The 19752-nt window shown below is 41.1% G+C and overlaps 1 protein-coding gene across 1 annotated transcript; it reads right to left on the bottom strand.

Annotated features, from left to right (window-relative positions):
• Positions 1-9175: 9175 nt before the first annotated feature.
• tkta (transketolase a) lies at positions 9176-19415 on the bottom strand. The gene is made up of 14 exons (XM_047346788.1): positions 19132-19415; positions 18130-18247; positions 17929-18042; positions 17721-17818; positions 16413-16604; positions 16142-16260; positions 15804-16000; positions 14264-14428; positions 13245-13401; positions 12660-12790; positions 12480-12563; positions 12296-12389; positions 11779-11901; positions 9176-11213 (listed from the first exon to the last, which is right to left on the bottom strand). The coding sequence occupies exons 1-14, from the start codon at positions 19236-19238 to the stop codon at positions 11026-11028; spliced, it is 1887 nt and encodes a 628-aa protein (XP_047202744.1). The 5' UTR covers positions 19239-19415; the 3' UTR covers positions 9176-11025.
• Positions 19416-19752: the final 337 nt, after the last annotated feature.

The following is a 19752-nucleotide window of genomic DNA, read 5'->3' on the forward strand; positions in this document are numbered from 1 at the left end:
CGAACGGCCGATTCAAACCGTAACGGGACCCTGCCCTGACTTGGGCTTTATCGAGAGCAGCCCAGGATCAAACTCGGAACGCCGCAAATCACAGCCCTCTTTGTTTAAACCGCATTGTCGCGGTTTGAATGGTGTCTAGCTCCTTCTGCTTTTTTCCGCCACAGACGTAGACGGGGCGTTTAAATCAAAGAAGAGTTTTATCATTCTCGGTGACTTTCCTCAGTATCTTCATGAGGCAGCCAGAGGAAACTTCAGTTGAGATCATCGATTGGAAAAAGCTCTCAGCACGGCATTCAAATCTACGTAACTGCAAAGGGAATTGTAGTTTTTGAAGGATATGCTAATGTCACAGTGACAGTCTGCTACATCTGCGTTATCGACTTCAATTACCAGAGTGCATAGCGTGACTTCCAGAGAATGCTACACTGACCACAGAAGTTAATACAGGGCTGCCATCTAGAGGTTTTATAATGAAACTGCACCTATGTCCACGAAACGGGTAATGTGTTAATTTTAGCCACAGCTTAGAGATTGACAACAAAATCTCCACTCACGACTTAAAGATCGCTTACTATTTCATCTGCACGTAATAAGAATGCCGTATTAAGAGTCTTTATGATGAGAGGTGTAAAGGTAGCAAGACGCAAAGCGTCCCATAAGATGAGGGAAATAAAGAAATCTATCACCAGTGAGTAGTTTAAGAGCGCCATCTGCAGGTCTCAGTGACCTACAGCGGAGTTGTTAATTCAAGAAGTTAGTGTTATTTTTTTTTTCAATGGCGAGATCTATTAAGGTTTATAGATCTGCAGTTAGACTTAAAAACTATAAAGGAGCTGGAATAGAGAATAAACTCCTGTGTTTGTGGCTTAATGGTAATAGTAATGAGAACGTGGTTTATCTGATTGTAACCGAGAGCTTTTATGTTTTTATTTTATTTTATTTTGTAAATGGTGTTTATTCCATTAAGCTAAAACTTAAATGAAAGAAAAAACTATCTCCATTGCTCAAATTGTCCCCAAACTCCTTAATTTAAAGATATTAAACTATGGAGTAAATGTGAAAGCAAAACAACCTTATCAGGGACTTTCCTTTTGTGACAACCCATGACCCAAGAGTGGTTAGACCGGCTTAAGGAAGTTATATACATTTTGATTGTCTTGCTGTTGCTGTACCTGTCTGGAGAACTCTCCCAGTTACAGCTGAACCTAATGGTACGTACACCTGTTCTGAAATGTTTTGCTGTGGTCTTCAACCTGTGTTCAAGCTGAGTTAATCTCAAAGTCTTTATTAGTTAGTATTTTATTCCTTTATACTCAGTTTCCTCAGTGTTTGTTTTGTGTTTATTTCTAAATGTTGCTGTTTCCACATTTCAGGAAAATGAAGGAAATCCTGTTTACAAGTTTTACAAACACTGTAAGTATTATTCAGTACAGTAGCTATCTAGTGGTTGCACAAAGTTTCCTAAACCAAACTGACCTTGTATTTTGAGAATATCTCGACTCTGACTGATTATTCTGACAATTTCAGACAAATATTATCACTTTTATTCGGTCTGCTTTGGTCTGGGATGTTCTATGGTGTCCTATAGGCCCTTCCGTTGTAAGTATGTTCTGTATCCAAAGTGTTAAAAGGCCATTAGTGTTGTTCTAGTATCCAACTACTCGTGTAAACATTTCACTTAAGTTTTTCTTTCCTATTTTATTTTTAGCAGTTTGGTTTCCTTCAGTTCTAGGTGTGTTTTCCACCATAGTGTTTGAGATTTTAGGCATAGCTTTGGGTAAGCTGAACCTTGTTTTATTATACATTCTGACGTTTTTATAACTTTATATATTGCTGCCATCTTCTTTGATTTATTAGTTACCACTTGTTCATTGGTGTACAATCATAATATGTTTTGCTTGACAATGGCTTTATTTTTTTCCTCTCAGATCTGCCAGCCCATACTAAAGAATGTAAAGGGCCTCCTTATAACAAAAGAGGTACCGTTTTGCACTAGAATAAAATCCAACTAAACCACAGTTCCCTCCAATTTAATTGGCATAACTGGTAAATATGTGTAAAAATCTTTGAAGTAAATAAACCTTTCAGCTTCAGTAACATATTTTGTTGCAGTTCTCTCAACTTCAGCCTATCTTACCATCCTTAAGGTGCATTTTGCCAAAATAAACATGGGTCTTTATCTAGTTTTCTTTACAGTCAAATGCCATGTTTTCTTGTCTTTTCCATATGTAGTAAAAGCTAAGACAAATTGACCTCTCCCTTGCATGATGTTCAAGCCTCATGAAGTCATGGATTACTAATTAATGATTCCTTTAAAATACAAAATTAGAAATGACAAAAATGGGTCATCTTATAGCGACTGTTAGGAGGGCAAATTATTGTAAAAGCAGTGATTCTGTAAATTTTCCTCCCAGACAGAATGTACTCAAATTAAGTGTTGGATTTTTCAGAAATGTTCTGCCTTAGTATTGCAATTAATGATTAATTTATTCAGGCCAAAGACAAAAGGGGAATAAGCAGCTTCTTAGGGCCCCAGAACCACCAGTGGGTCCAAAAACCACCAGAGGGCCCCTGAGAGCAGTACAATTGAAACCTAAATCAGGTTTCAAAAAGCGAAACAAAACTTAAACTTGTGATCCTTGATGTTACATGTTAAGTGTTGTCAGACTATAAAGTTTATTTTCATAAAATATTTAGTTCGTTCGTTTGTTCGTCGTCTTCCGCTTATCCAGGACCGGGTCGCGGGGGCAGCAGACTCAGTAGAGACGCCCAGACGTCCCTCTCTCCAGACACCTCCTCCAGTACCTCCAGGGGGAGCCCAAGGCGTTCCCAGGCCAGCCGAGAGACATAGTCCCTCCAGCGTGTCCTGGGCCGTCCCCTGGGCCTCCTCCCGGTGGGACGTGCCTGGAACACCTCCCGAGGAAGGCGTCCAGGAGGCATCCGGTATAGATGCCCGAGCCACCTCAACTGGCTCCTCTCGATGTGGAGGAGCAGCGGCTCTACTCCGAGCCCCTCCCGGATGGCCGAGCTCCTCACCCTATCTCTAAGGGAGTGCCCGGCCACCCTACGGAGGAAGCTCATTTCAGCCGCTTGTATCCGTGATCTCGTTCTTTCGGTCATGACCCAAAGTTCATGGCCATAGGTGAGGGCAGGAACGTAGACCGACCAGTAAATTGAGAGCTTTGCTTTTCGGCTCAGCTCTCTCTTCACCACAATGGACCAGCACAGCGCCCCCATTACTGTGGCAGCCGCACCGATCCGTCTGTCGATCTCCCGCTCCATTCTTCCCTCACTCGTGAACAAGACCCCGAGATACTTAAACTCCTCCACTTGAGGCAGGAACTCCCCTCCAACCTGAAGAGGACAAGCCACCCTTTTCCGGTCGAATACCATGGCCTCGGACTTGGAGGAGCTGATCCTCATCCCAGCCGCTTCACACTTGGCTGCGAACCGCCACAGCGCATGCTGTAGGTCTTGGCTAGAGGGGGCCAGCAGGACCACGTCATCCGCAAAAAGAAGAGACGAAATCCACTGGTCTCCAAACCAGACCCCCTCCGGCCCTTGGCTGCTTCTAGAAATCCTGTCCATAAAAGTTATGAACAGGACCGGCGACAAAGGGCAGCCCTGCTGGAGTCCAACATGCACTGGGAACAGGTCCGACTTAGTGCCGGCATTGCGGACCAAACTCCTGCTCCGCTCATACAGGGACCGGATGGCCCCTAATAAAGGGCCCCCGATTCCATACTCCTGGAGCACCCCCCACAGGGCATCACGAGGGACACAGTCGAATGCCTTCTCCAGGTCCACAAAACACATGTGAACCGGTTGGGCAAACTCCCATGAACCCTCGAGCACCCTGTAGAGGGTATAGAGCTGGTCCAGTGTTCCACGGCTGGGATGAAAACCACACTGTTCCTCCTGAAGCCGAGGTTCGACTATCAGTCGGACTCTCCTCTCCAATACCCTGGCGTAGGCCTTACCAGGGAGGCTGAGGAGTGTGATCCCCCTATAGTTGGAACACACCCTCCGGTCCCCCTTCTTATAAAGGGGGACCACCACCCCAGTCTGCCAGTCCAGAGGCACTGTCCCCGACCGCCACGCAATGTTGAAGAGGCGTGTCAACCATGACAGCCCTACAACATCCAGAGACTTGAGGTACTCAGGGCAGATCTCATCCACCCCCGAAGCCTTGCCACCCCGGAGCTTTTTAACCACCTCGGTGACTTCAGCCTGGGTGATGAAAGAGTCCAACCCCGAGTCCCCAGCCTCTGTTTCCACCACGGAATGCGTGATGGCAGGATTGAGGAGATCCTCGAAGTACTCCTTCCACCGCCCGATAATGTCCTCAGTCGAGGTCAGCAGTCTCCTGCCCCCACTATAAACAGTGTTGGCAAAGCACTGCTTCCCCCTCCTGAGGTGCCGGACGGTTTGCCAGAATCGCTTCGAGGCCAACCGGTAGTCCTTCTCCATGGCCTCACCGAACTCTTCCCAGGCCCGAGTTTTTGCCTCTGCCACAGCCCGGGCCGCAGCACGCTTGGCCTCACGGTACCCGTCAGCCGCCTCAGGAGTCCCACAAGCCAACCACAGCCGATAGGACTCCTTCTTCAGCTTAACAGCATCCCTTACTGCCGGTGTCCACCACCGGGTTCTGGGAATGCCGCCACGACAAGCACTGCAGACCTTACGGCCGCAGCTATGGGCTGCAGCATCGACAATAGATGCAGAGAACATGGTCCACTCGGACTCTATGTCTCCAACATCCCCCGGGATCTGGTCGAAGCTCTACCGGAGCTGGGAGTTGAATACATCCCTGGCCGAGGGCTCCGCCAGGTGTTCCCAGCAGACCCTCACTATGCGCTTGGGCCTGCCAAGTCTGTCTGACTTTCTCCTCCTCCAGCGGATCCAACTCACCACCAGGTGATGATCAGTGGACAGCTCAGCCCCTCTCTTCACCCGAGTGTCCAAAACATGCGGCCGAAGGTCTGATGATACGACAACAAAGTCGATCATCGACCTCCTGCCTAGGGTGTCCTGGTGCCAAGTGCACTGATGGACACCCTTATGTTTGAACATGGTGTTCGTTATGGACAATCCGTGACTAGCACAGAAGTCCAATAACAAAACACCACTCGGATTCAGATCGGGGAGGCCATTCCTCCCGATCACGCCTCTCTAGGTGTCACTGTCGTTCCCCACGTGGGCGTCGAAGTCCCCCAGCAGAATAATGGAGTCCCCGGGAGGGGCACTATCCAGCACCCCCGACAGGGACGCCAAGAAGGCCGGGTACTCTGCACTACCACTCGGCCCGTAGGCTGAAATGATAGTCAGAGACCTCTCCCCAACCCGAAGGCGCAGGGATACGACCCTCTCATCCACTGGGGTAAACCCCAACATGAGACGGCTGAGCTGGGGAGCAACAAGCAAACCCACACCAGCCCGCCGCCTCTCCCCGTGGGCCACTCCAGAGTAGAAGAGAGTCCAACCCCTCTCAAGGAGATGGGTTCCAGAGCCCACGCTGTGCGTGGAGGCGAGCCCGACTATTTCTAGTCGATATCTCTCGACCTCCCGCACAAGTAGAGCCAGCCTAAGCATCCGGGGATCGGGCCGCTGAGGTCTCCACCTTCATCCGCCACCCAATCCTCTTTGCACCGGTCCCTCACGGTTCCCCCTGCAGGTGGTGGGCCCACTGGGGGATGGCCTCGCGTCTCTCGTTCGGGCTTGGCCCGGCCGGGTCCCGTGAGGAGCAACCCGGCCACCAGGCACTCTCCGACGAGTCCCGACCCCAGGCCTGGCTCCAGGGTGGGACCCCGGCTCCGCCGTACCGGGCGACGTCACGTGCCTCAATATTTTGTTCTTCATGAGGGGTTCTTGAAGCATTCTTTGTCTGACCCATCACCTAGAGCCTGTTTGCCATGGGAGACCCTACCAGGGGCATTTAGGCCCCAGACAACATAGCCTCTAGGATCATTTGAGCACTCAAACCCCTCCACCACGTTAAGGTGACGGTTCAAGGAGGGGAAAATAATTTAGATGAAAACTAAAATATTTAGTTTTCATCTAAATTATTTTTGAAGTCGCCAAGATGTGCTACTGCACTCTTTTGCATTGTGCAATACCTGAACTGAGGTAATGGTAAACTATTGTAATAAGGGCTAAGTTGTACATTTACTGCATAAACATTTGAATGAGGATGATTAAATAGGAATATTACTTGAGCTTTGTTGATTGATGGTGATTGGAAAATCTAATTTTGTTTAGGGTCCCAAACAGCTTGGACCAGCTCTGAATTTATCTTAAGGTTTTTTTTTTTTATATTGTTCACTGACTGTATTCTGTTTATTTTGTTATTCTAAATATACTGCGAGTTAAATCAGTCTTACTTGATCACCAACAATATTGCAGTATAATATTGATTTATTTCCTATACACTACCAGTCAAAAGTTTTAGAAACATTTTCTCATTTAATGGTTTTCTTTATGACTAATTTACATTGTACGTAGATTCTCACTGAAGGCATCAAAACTGTGACTACACACATATGCAGCAAATGAAAAATTGGAAAAGAACTTTAAATATGTTTCATATTTTATATTCCTTAAAGTAGACGCCCTGCGCTGTAATGAGTGAAATATTATCCTTTAGCGGTCTCTCAATGAACCTCTGGAAAGTTCTTTCAAGACTCTCTGGAAAACTATTTCAGGTGACCACCTCATGAAGCTCAGAGAGAGAATGCCAAGAGAGCAAAGCAGTAATCAAAGCAAAGGGTGGCTATTTGACGAACCTATGAACTCATGAAACTGGCCTGGACAAAACTGATGGTACCCCTGAAAATAATGTGACCAAAGGGACACGTTAAATCAAGGTGTGTCCATTAATTAGCATCACAGGTGTCTACATTCTTGTAATCAGTCAGTGTCTATATATAGGGCTACAGGTAGTCACTGTGCTGTTTGGTGACATGGTTTGTACTACATTCAACATGGACCAGAGGAAGCAAAGGAAAGAGTTGTCTCTATAGATTAGAAAGCAAATTATAGACAAGCATGTTAAAGGTAAAGGTTATAAGACCATCTCCAAGCAGCTTGATGTTCCTGTGACTACAGCTGCATATATTATTCAGATATTTAAGATCCATGGGACTGTAGCCAACCTCCCTGGACGTGGCTGCAGGAGGAAAATTGAAGACAAAACAAAGAGACGGATAATACGAACGCTAACATAAGAGCTTCTTAATAGATTAAAGGTGAACTTCAAGCTCAAGGAACATCAGTGTCAGATCGCACCATCCGATGTTGTTTGAGGCAAAGTGGACTTAATGGGAGACGACCAAGGAGACCATTGTTGAAAACAAATAATAAAAAAGCCAGACTGGAATTTTCTAAACTACATGTTGACAAGCCACAAACTTCTGGGAGAATGTCCTATGAACAGATTAGACAAAAATTTTACTTTTTGGCAAGGCACATCAGCTCTATGTCTGCAGATGTAAAAACGAAGTATATAAAGAAAAGAACACTGTCCATACTGTGAAACATGAAGGAGGCTCTGTTATGTTCTGGAGCTGCTTTGCTGCATCTGGCACAGGGTGTCTTGAATCTGTGCAGGTATAATGAAATCTCAAGACTATCAAGGGATTCTAGAGAGAAATGTGCTGCCCAGTGTCAGAAAGATTGGTCTCAGTCGTGGTCATGGGTCTTGCAACAGAATAATGACCCAAAACACACAGCTAAAAACACCCAAGAACGGCTAAGAGGAAAACATTGGACTATTCTGAAGTGGCCTTCTATGAGCCCTGATCTAAATCCTATTGAGCATCTTTGGAAGGAGCTGAAACATGCCGTCTGGAAAAGGCAACCTTCAAACCTGAGACAACTGGAGCAGTTTGCTCATGAGGAGTGGACCAAAATACCTGCTGAGAGGTGCAGAAATCTCATTGACAGTTATAGGAATCGTTTGATTGCAGTGATTGCCTCAAATGGTTGTGCAACAAAATATTAAGTTAAGGGTACCATTATTTTTGTCCAGGCTTGTTTCATGAGTTTATTTTTTTAAATAATTCTGTTGAAGCATGTTTGAAAAGCAATGTCTGACTTTCATTTGTTCAGTTTCATAGAATTTTTATTCATTATTACCTTTGTCAGATTCAAGTTATTTCTGTGACCATTGTGGGTTTTTCTTTCATTAACCGAGGGGTACCAACAATTTTGTCCACGTGTGTAAATAGTCATGAAAATAAAGAGACATATTAAGTGAGAAAGTGTATCTAAAACCTTTGACCAGTAGTGTGAATGCCTTAAGGGAGGTCAGAATTGATCAATTGGGAGTATAAAAGCTAATTTCACCCTCTACCTCTTTTCAGATGTATACTGGGGATTTTGTCTTGCAATTTTTGTGGCCATCTTGAACCTTCACTTTCATCACGGTAAGTACCACATACAATGCAGCATGCTTGATAGAGAGCTACCTTAAATGGGGCTTCCCGTGGTTAAATAGTTTGCTTTTGTTTCAGTTTACACTCTGTCTTATGGATGTGGAGTCATAATGTTTGCGCTAAGGGGTGTCAAACGAAAATATAGCTTTCTGAGGTATGTAGGCTTGAAAAACTGTTTACAGTTATGTTTTTGTAGCTTTTGTAACACTTCATCGAAAGTTAGATTTAACATGTTTTAAAGGATTGGACAGTCAACATATGAGCATTTGTGTCATCTAAAAACATTACATGTGTTTTTTTTTTTTTTTGTTGGGACAGGAAGCTGAGGCAGCAACAGCAAGCCTGGAGATATTATAAGTTTACAACCTCAGACAAAAGAGGGTGGAGATAATATAAAGGCCAAACCACAATCCTGTATTTGATAAGATTAACTGTGAAGAGTCAGAGATACCAGGAAGTCGTCTATGACGCCATAGAAGAAACAATATGTTGAACTTTGATTGGTTTTTTTTATTTCTTTGCTTTGTTTTTTTCTTATGACTTATAATATATGACTTAACTTATAAAATAGTAAAATGTAATGGCTCCTTAGGCATGCCTGATATTAAGACTTTAATATATGCCACCAATACAAATAAGATGTTATTTACTTTTAAATAAAATATTTTGTTCAATGCTTTGAATTAATGTAAGTTATACAGACACTGGTCTCAATTAACAGAACAGAACAGAACAAAACAACGTTTTTCTAAGTCAAATGCAGAGGGCTTTATTGCATGATAGTATGGGAGATACAAAATGTCAAGTAACCAAGAAGGTGTATTTTTTCTCTTGTTCACAAGTCAGATGTAACTAAAATCACAGCCACAGCCTTTATTAGTCAAACTCTGTACCAACACTGGATGGACCTGAAGCCCTGAGGTGTGTTTGTTTAAACAGCTTTAAAATCAATATTAAAAACAGAGCTGAAATGAACGAGCATAAGGAAGTGAACCCTTATTTAGTGGCTTACGGTTTATAACCTCACAACATTTGTTTGATCTTATTTTGCCCCCTGCTACCTTTTACAAACAAGAACCCAGGTCGTCTTTCTGACACTGTTGACACAATTAACACCTACATTAAAACTGGGCCCCACCCAGTATTAGAACATTAGAGCAATACACAACTATTTCTTGTTGAACAAGGTAAATCAGTAAGCACTGAAAGGACATAAAAGAGTAACATGCATAGATGCACCGAGAAATCAGCTGGCCAAAATTGGCAGATTTAAAGCTTGATGGGCCCTGACCGGTGACCAGCCAGCGAGATACTCAAAATGTAATATGTTTCTGCGAACATATCACACCTGAGAACTAACAACTTGCTCTTACAACAACACTCTTTGATGCTGATGCTGTTACTGCGGGAAGACTCAAAGTTAGCAATTTTCCGTTTTAGTAAGCGTTATAAAAATGAATTCAAAAACAAAACAATTTTTCAAAGGAAACTTTTTTTTTTTTTAGGTACGATTGTCATGGGCTCATTGGGGCTGCTACAAAAGAGACCTAGACTTTGATAGCTTCTAGTCATTTCGTTCTTTTTTACCCAATCTTTTTGTCAATGGAAAATTGTCATCTGCCACAAGACTTCAACTTTTGCCAGCTGTGGAGACATGGGAAAGGAATTAGCGAAGGGGCGAACTGACTGACTGATTCTCAGATACCAGGAAGTCGGAAGATATCACAGCAAATATGTTAGCCTTTTAAAGTTTTAACCTATTTCTGTCATAGAAAAGGATGGATTGGGAAAGGCTGACAGCCTTTTGAAAATGTCAGAGTTCAGGTAAGGATCTAAACTCTATTGAATACTCACAGAGATGGCAGTTTACAGTTGCTAATGCTAACTGTGCAAATCATGCTAATTGCTAATATAAGATGATAAAGACAACTTCAAATCTAAACTCTAATAATTTTGTATTTGTTTTAAAATTGTAAAACACTGGTTCACAGAGACAATTCTGTCATACATGCTGTGTGACATTGCTCCTTATATAAATAACCTTGTTATTGTTATTTATTGATCATGACAGTAAGGCCAGGTAAAAAAAAAACCTGAATGCTGATATTTCTACTTCCTTATCAGAAAAGTGCTAAAGTTGGTTTTGGCAGGTCAAAGCTTTACAAAAACAGTAGTTCAGAAATCGGCCACAAATCTCAGATCGGTGCATCTCAAGTAACGTGTTGAAATGGAACAACAAATTGTTTTACACAGTGATAATCCATCAAAGACAAAGTGACCAATGGCAACATCTCATTTTTGGACTGGATCCATAAGAAGTAAAGAGTTTATGAGTGAAGATGTGTGTGTTACAGAGACTGTTTATCTCTATTTGTGTGGGAGGATGAATGCACAAAAGGAAGGTTAAAGCAGAAGTCTACTTCAAGGTGAACTGCACAAAATCACAACACTTCAGCACACAGCTTTTTTTTTTTTTTTTTTTTTTTACAGTGAATGATTTAATGATAAAAATGGGTTCTGTGCCTCCAAAATATACCTGTCTATCTCCACCTGAAGGGTGTACTTAGAAAGGTGGGTGGGGCATGGGAAAAAATTACTTGGCATTAGCAGAGCTGCTAAGCATCTTTCGGATTGCCTGGGCAATGGCGTCGCGGTCTATTCCGTAGATCTTCAGGAGCTCATGAGGTTTGCCGCTTCGGGGAACGTGGGACACAGCCAGGCGATGCAGAGTAAACCCGGACTCGTTGACCATTGCTGAGGATACTGCCTCCCCCAGACCACCTGTTGAAGAACAGTTTATTCTATTGTAGATGTATATTCTGTACACTCTGACAGTAAGAAGGAAAAATAATTTCTTTATCTACAGCTTCATCCAAGGTAAAAAAAAAAAAAATTAAATATATGGTACAAAGCATTAGAATGACAACTGCTAAAATTTCTTTGTCCAGTCCAGTGTACACTTTCACCCTGTGCTTTTCTCCTACGAAGAGCTGTGCAAGTCAGACTGTGCTATCTAGGTCACGCTCTGCCCCACAGGCACATGCTCAGTTAAGGAAACCTGACAGCACTCTCCCTCTCTTTAACATTTACAAAACATACAACGGCACCAGTACCTTCCTTCCAATGGGAGCACACAACAAGGCATTGTCAGCCAATAGGTAAATGCCAACACAGCATATTTGTGTCACTGAACCAATGGAAATGTGCCACCACAGCACAGTAAAATACATGAACCAATGGCAGTGGTCTAGAGCCACATTATTCCAAGATGCTTTTGGATGCCAGGTTGGTGGTTTTCATACAAAATGCAAGCTGTGCAGCATGAGTAACGTTTTCTGAAACATACCTTCATAGTAGTGGTCTTCAACGGTGAGGATCCTTCCCCTGGTGACACGTGCATGGTCGATGATGGTTTTAACATCCAGCGGTTTGATTGTAAAGGGGTCAATCACTCTTACAGTGATCCTCTCTGGAAAATGAGTTTGATGGAGCAAAACAATCCATAAGCACATGAACTATGTGACAGGTAAGAATTTGGAAAACTAAAGGTTTTTCATAATTCTTTTGCTTTTTTTCTGCTTTTCTCCAAACACTAGATGACCGTGGACATCTTTTTGTGCTGTTTAAATTTGGCAAGACCTTGTTTTTGTTTAGCCCAGAAATAATATGTTTAAAACCAATCTTTTTTATGCCACAGGTCCCATCAATATTTTGCCTAAATAAAGATGTTTAAATTCAAGCTTGGTTAGCCTATTTGATCAACCCCAACCACCTTTCAACATCATTTGGACATCAAGGGCATCTGCATGTGGACAAATTTTGCTCAGCGAATACTGTTAAAATAATTTCTTATTGTCCTGTACCTTTCTTGAGATGCTCAGCAGCAGCAAGGGCTTCATGCACAATCACTCCTGCTGCAACCACAGTCACTTGATCCTCTTTGTTCTGGAACACCACCTGCCAAAGACAATTTAATTGTCTCTTTTATGTTACAATGTATTATGTGTCAACTATGGCACAGTACATCATTGCTCATTAGCTACTTACTTTTGCCTGTCCAACATGGAAATCCTCATTGCTGTTATAGATGATGGCATTGTCTTGGCGGCTGGTTCGAATGTAGCAAACACCCTTATTAAAGAGGACAATTAAGATAAACATGACGATAAGGGACATTTTTTGCATTACATAAGGGTTTTAGTGATCCTACAGAGAAGCCATATCTACCTTTGTAGTTGCAGCCAGTTCCACAGCCTTTTCTGTGGTGATACCATCACTGGGGTAGAAGATTGTAGCAGTGGGAAGAGCCCTGAACATTGCCATGTCCTCTAGAGCCATCAGAGAGGGACCTTCTTCTCCTGTTAGAGTGCAAGCATTTATAATCTATTTAAGGCATCCAACCATAAAACAATTTCATTTTTTGGTGAGTTGGCGCATGCAGGAGCAAAAAGGTCAATCTGGATGCAGGGTACCTGGACTAACAAAGGGATACTTGGTTCCCTGCTGACAGCTTCCAGTGCAGACACAAAAGGAGAACGAGGGGAGGACTGAGTTAGGACTGAAAGCCCAGTGGGGGAAAACGGTAAGGAAGACACACCATAAGAGGGAAAGAGAAATAATAACTGCAAATTCACAAAAAATGTTTTCATTTGTCCTACATTTAATATTATTAGAGTGAGTCCAAAATATAGTCCAAGAAGCCAGAGGCTGTGAAGTGGTCGAACACAGTGTGAAGGAATAAAAGTGGATTTAGTGATGGGATATGTAAGAAGACTTGTGGTGAACATGGCTTATTACCAGCGGTCTACTAACCAGTGGACAGACCGCAGTGGGAGCCACTCAAGTTGATGTTGCTTTCTGAAATTGCTGCCATGCGAATCTGATCATAGGCACGAGTGAAAAAGGAGGCAAGGGTGCTGGCAAATACAACGTTCCTCTCCCGGGCAGCACATCCCATGGCAACACTGACCTGCAAAAAATGTATTATTGTTTCATTTAATATACATATAGGTCCAATATATCTGTGCCAAGTGAGCAGGACAAAGGTCAAATTAACCTGACCACAAAAAGAAAACACAGAAGATCCAATATTTCTTGCAAAAGCCTTCCCCCAAAGGTCTCTTTGAACCAAAGACCAGTTCAGCTATGAGTTAGTGAGATGAGCTTTCCAAAAATCTCTGCAGCTTATTGTTACCATATGGGGGGAATCAGTGACATACCTCATTTTACAAATAGTTTTTCTTCATTCTTTCTTCTTTCCACAGTAGCATAAATATGTTTCGTCAAAAGCAACATTGGATGTCAGGATTTTTATTGTTGCAATAATAAACAGTATAATGCACAAAATTACATTACATTATCATGCTCACATTGCCAAATTTATTGAGAAACCATTAGATTTTAAACCTGTGTCTTGCATTCAGCCAGATGGTCCCATCCTCTGTACTAATTAATAATTTACTTACAAATACACTTGTCATGACGGTTTATCGTCATATGCATGCATGCATGACCTACATTAGAGATGACTGCTGGAGCCAGAGAATCAGTCTGAATGTCTCTACATTAGTATTTAATAAAATGATGGTAAAGAAAGGTTTTTTTATACCCAGAATAATTAGATGAAGCCACATTGAGCATAATAAAGGGTGGTTAAAGCCGCTTAGGAGTCAAAATAATAAAAAAATGCAAAGTAAAATTTCTACTGTGTTTATAAAACAATGAAAATAAGAACATGAAACTAAAAGTATCAAAAAATACAATATTTCTTGCTTATAATCAAGCTTTCTGGATGAACAAAATTGTAATGTGTATTTATTTGGGGATCATACCATGTTCTGTTGAGCGATGTAGCACTCAACAAAGCGGTTTGGATGTTCATGCTTGAAGATCTCAGAGCAGGTGAGATTATTGGTGTCTCCATCAAGGACCACTACACGTTCATTGTAGCGACCTAACTTGGCCAGTGCCATTCCATACGCCTTGCGAGTAGCAATCTGTAAAAAAAATAAAAATATTCTCCCATCAGTTTTAACAGAGATTCCCCGTATACTATTTTGTAGCAGTTCTTAATTTGCATGTGTCACTTGGAGTCATAAAACCAGGACAAATGTGATTTTTTTTTTAATGGCTCTCATCATAGCCTTAATATTCATATATATGTCCAAATACCTATCCACACAGTAAGAAATAATTATGGGGTAATATTCTGCCATTCCAGCTCTGCACATATAAGTAGGTATAGACAATTGATCAATTGATAATATACTGAGCACTGTAAAGAAAACAAGTGTAATATGAATAATAAGGCCTTTTAATTTACCAGCAGTATAATTCTGAAATACTTAATGTACAAAGTACTATTACCTAAAAGTTTCAGAACTTTTAGTGTGGTGAATGTGATTACTAATATTTAAGCAATGTAAAAGAATCTATATCACTAACTACTAAACAGAGAGAGAATAATAATTATCTGTGAAAATGATTTCACCCAACGAAAACCACCCAAGAATGTGTCAGAACAAATATTACAACTTTTAAGCCATTGACAAGAGGCTTTCAACAGTTGCTTTTCTAACTTCAAGTGGTAGCTAGCTGTGCTGCAGTGCTAATGCTATCTTTTAGATAAACATGAACAAGTGGAGATTTTGTTGCAGCTGTGGTACCTTTGGCATTTTTTAATTTGTATTTTTTAGATATAAGTATTATAATTACCTCTTATATTAATGAATGTCATATCATTAAAAAGGCTACATTTTTCTTTGGAAATTAAATGTGTGTGTGGGAGCTCCCAGATCGTTTTGTATTTTATTTTACCTTCCAGAATTGCATAACCTTTAGATTAAAGGCTTTTTTATGCCATAATACAAAAATTGAAAATTCTGTACTGAGACATGCAGAAGATTCTGAAATTGTTTTGAGTCTGTATACGTATTTGAAAAACAACTTAGAAAAGTTATTTTTAACAGTCTGAAAATCTATTTCTAATATTTTCGAACTGCTGCATCAAATGCTCTTAAATTTGCCAAATAGCATAGAAAGAATGAGCATAAACATCCAAAACTGTTAGCACATGTTTGAAATGCCATGTATTTCAACAGTTGGACAAACTTAAACATGACATTAATTATTTATTTACTTTGTTACAATTAGCATTAGCTAATTAAACACTAATGGTAAACAATAACACACATGTTTCTGATAATAATTATGCTCATTCAAATATGTTAGCATTTAAGGCATAACTTAGGAAGCACATTGTGACTTCTTTGGAAATTTATGTGGAGTTTGACTTGAGACTTGAAGACAAGTATTTTGTTAACAGACCATCTAAAGGTGATTTTATACTCTATTTGTATAGATTTGACAAACTTTTTCTCCAGGCTTGTAGTTGGGTGCGCTTGGCATGCGGATGTTCCTCAGGCTAACAGGTGGGGAGTCCTCGATAGGAGCAGGGGGGTAAAGGTGCTTGCTGGTGTTCATAATCTGGCTCTGCAGATCCTTCATAACCATCTCAGCCATGTCTTTGGGCAAAGCTTTAGCATGCCAGCCCAGCTTATCCTCTGCAGCTGAAACAGCACACATAAAACGAACAGAAATTTTTTTAGTTATACTGAAACTTACAGAACTCTGTATTGAGTGAGGATTTGTGTGTATTTTATGAAAGAACTGAGCCGTCCATTTGCGAGTGAGGAGGGACAGACTATTACCTGGAATGCATTTGCCTTTGATGGTTTTAGCAATAATTGCAGTGGGTTGATGACGTGGCAGGCTCAAAGCCTTGCAAAGCTCTTCAACGCTGTGACCATCCACAATAATGGCATACCAGCTAAGCACAAAGACACAGATAGGCTCACAATAAAAAATGCTTCATATTATGGATGATATGAAGACATCAGGGTTATACCTACCTAAAAAAATCTACTTTTATTCATTTAACGCTAACCAGACTCATGCTGAATTATCAATGTTCACTGTTACCCGAAAGCCTCACAGCGCTTCTGGTATTTCTCTACGTGATGCTGCAGGGGTGCAGGGTCACTTTGGCCTAAGCGGTTGACGTCCATGATGGCCACCAAGTTGTCAAGCTGATAGAAGGAGGCAAATGACATGGCTTCCCAGACAGAGCCCTCCGACATCTCGCCATCCCCCAGCAGGCAGAACACACGGTAACTGAAGTGGATAACAACATTTCATCAACATCTCTGTGTAGTATATACTTGGTTCTATTTGATTCACTGGCTAACATTTTCCAGTCAGACTGAATTTAAGTTCATAATCTGAGCTGTGGGTTGATTATCAAACCTACTTCTAAAACAAAATGCATTTATAAAAGTGGACAAAGAATCTCTTTTTTTAGAGAAAATATTTCTGCCTGCTAGTTGTACTAATTTAAAATTTGTGAATTGTATTTTTTTCCACAGCTGATAACTTTAAAACTAAACAGAAGGGAGAACCAGATATAATTAGAATATTTGAATTTTATTCTGAAGTTAAATGTGCTTGGGTAGTTAAAATAACTGAGATGTAACGACTGCGTCTGTGATTATTAGAGCAGAAGAATCGTGAGAGCATGTTGCTGCAGCACACAGTCACTGAATGTGGAAATCCTCATGAAAAGGCATCAGAAAGGTGCATTCCTTAAACTCAAACTTCACATTCAGAAACTGTGAGTATAGGAACGTTTTTATCTTTTTACTGGATTATACCCTCCAAAATTTAAAGATAGTATCTTGTGGTGTATTTTTGTAACCAACAAATATGCATTTATCGTGAAAGCCCAGCTGGGTAATGAAGTATGGATTTCCACTGCAGCATTTCACAAAATTCTTTTTTTTTTTTTTTCATGAAGCACACTGAAGAATAATGCTGCTAATTCTGCTTTGTGTGTATTTCGGTCAATAAAATCACAAAAGGCACAAACGGTAAAAGGTAAATGGCCTGCACTTGTATAGTGCTTTATTAAGTCCCCAGAGACCCCAAAGTACTTTACACTACAATCAGTCATCCATCCTCCCATTCATACACACATTCACACACTGACAGTGGTGTGTGAATCACAAGAATCAACTGATCAGCTGTTACCAGAGAGCAGGTAAACACCTTAAGAGGGAACACATGGGAATAAACAGGTGATAAACTATATCTAAAATGAGTTTTATTGATTTTACAGCTAAATCTATGGTATTTCTTTAAATTCTCATGCAAGTTATAAGAATCCCTGAAATTGGCCTCCAGAAAATTGTTTTTCTTCCCTGTTGTCCCATGTAAAGATCTGTGAAGGGTTACCTGGATTTATCAAAGTATTTCCCAGTGTATGCCATTCCACAGGCCACACCAAGCCCCTGTCCCAGTGATCCAGTGGCCACATCAACAAATTGTTGCCTCTGAAAACACATAAATTATGAGTGTCATTACAAGGTAGGGGCTATTGATTTCTTGTTTGTGATGATCAAGGGTAATCCCTGAGTGCGTGGTGCAGTATGTGACAGTTTACCGGAGTTGGGTGGCCTTCCAGGGTCGAGTCAACCTGGCACAAACTGAGCAGATCACTCTCCTTCAGGAAACCTGTTTCAACCCACATGGAGTACAAAGCGGGAGCAGCGTGACCCTGAATAAAGACACAGCAGCAATTTAGAATGCTATGAAAAAAATATGAAGCAGATTCCAGACCAGCCCTGAGAACACTGCAGCTCACCTTAGAAAGGATGAACCGGTCATTGTTAAAATTTCTTGGATCTTCAGGACGGTACTTCATGGTGTGGAAGAAAAGGACAGACATGATTTCTGCTACGCTGCAGCATGATGTGGGATGGCTGTACAACAGAGAAGGTACGGCTCAGTAAACCACAAAGACTCCATCTGACTGATTTATAGTTTCATTTTTAACATTAGGAGCATAAAGTAAGATTAGGTTTCTATGTCTAAGCTGCTTTATTTTGACAAATATTCACAAAGTCTTTCTGGGTATGGATACTTAGAAGGACTTGAATCTTTGAAAGTCAGAGATTCAATAATATTGTCATGTAACTTATTCAGAGGAAAGGCATAGAAACATCATAAAAATAAAATAAATTGTAGGAAATATGTTGAAACAATTCAATGAACAAAATCAATAGATATTTAAAATCTAAACAAATTACCCAATCATATATAAGGGCAGACATTCCCTTCTTTTCTTATTTAGGCCTGAAATACTTTATATTTAGTTATGCTATTGTTAAAAAAAAATAGCTAATTTATATTTAACATTCTACATACTAACATTTAAAACAGTAAAAATGCTTAATTAGGACAAACATCTTTATATAGAAAATTGTGCAAGGGAAGTGTTTTTGAGTTAATGGATAAACCTGTTAAAAGATGTAGATTGCATGCCAGAAAATCTTTGAAATAAATAATAAAACTTTGAATATAAGCATTTCTTATATAAATAGGCCAAAGGAGCACAATGCCAAAACACACTGTTCCTTTGGCCCCTTGCCCGCATTTGTCTTTGTGTGTGCATCTGTGCATGCACAGCTCAATAGATTTGCTTTTGTCTTTTTGTGCATGATGAAAAGCAAAACTTAGGCTTGTCTCAGGAAATATGCACATATTTTGTGCAAGAATTTCCTTATCCAAGTATCAATATATATATCCCTTAGAAGTCCCATTTTCTAGAATTAAAGATTTGGCAATGTCTGTAGATGGAACTCACCCACTTCCAGCTGCAGTCGTTGCCTTAATGGAGTTGATTCGGAGGCGGTTAGCGATGTTCTTCAGCGCCTGGACTGTCTGCTGGTCAGGTTTGTGGTAATCCTCCATGAGGTCAAAATTTTAAGTTTCACAGCACCAGAAAAGTGGACCAACTAATGATGAATTTGTGTGTTTTATTAATTTCTGTGTGTATTTAGTGTAGGGCTGAGCTGAGCTTTGTGTTTGTATGTGCGAGGGACAGAGAGAAAGAGGGACAGCAGAGAACAGAGGCTGGATTTTATCCTGCAGGGTTTGCAGACAAAATGCACAAGGACAGATGCACATACACACCCATAGACAGGCAGATACAGAGGAGGGGGTGGGGTGGTGACTAAGTGACGTGGGATGGGTGTTCCTGCCAAAATATAATGCCACTTACTCCACTCATTCTATTGGCTGCTGTGTGACTGTAATGTTGATAGGAGAGGTGTGGTGTTTTAAGCATCTCAACCTAATCAAATATGACATTACTGTCTCAACTAATAAATCAAAAAGGAAAGCTGATTATTCCTTGTTTTGTACTGACAAAAGCCATGTATTCTTGTTGCTAAGGCTTAAAGCAAGCTATGGTTTTCACTTAAAA

Source organism: Girardinichthys multiradiatus, chromosome 20, assembly GCF_021462225.1.
Source record: "Girardinichthys multiradiatus isolate DD_20200921_A chromosome 20, DD_fGirMul_XY1, whole genome shotgun sequence".
NCBI lineage: Eukaryota > Metazoa > Chordata > Actinopteri > Cyprinodontiformes > Goodeidae > Girardinichthys > Girardinichthys multiradiatus.

Coding starts and splice junctions, on each gene's coding strand:
- tkta (XM_047346788.1), bottom strand. CDS start 19,238: ATGGAGGATTACCACAAACCTGACCAGCAGACAGTCCAGGCGCTGAAG. Junction 18,043..18,129: donor ACCGGTTCATCCTTTCTAAG/GTGAGCTGCAGT, acceptor GTCTTTATTCAG/GGTCACGCTGCTCCCGCTTT. Junction 16,261..16,412: donor AAGCGCTGTGAGGCTTTCGG/GTAACAGTGAAC, acceptor CTTTGTGCTTAG/CTGGTATGCCATTATTGTGG.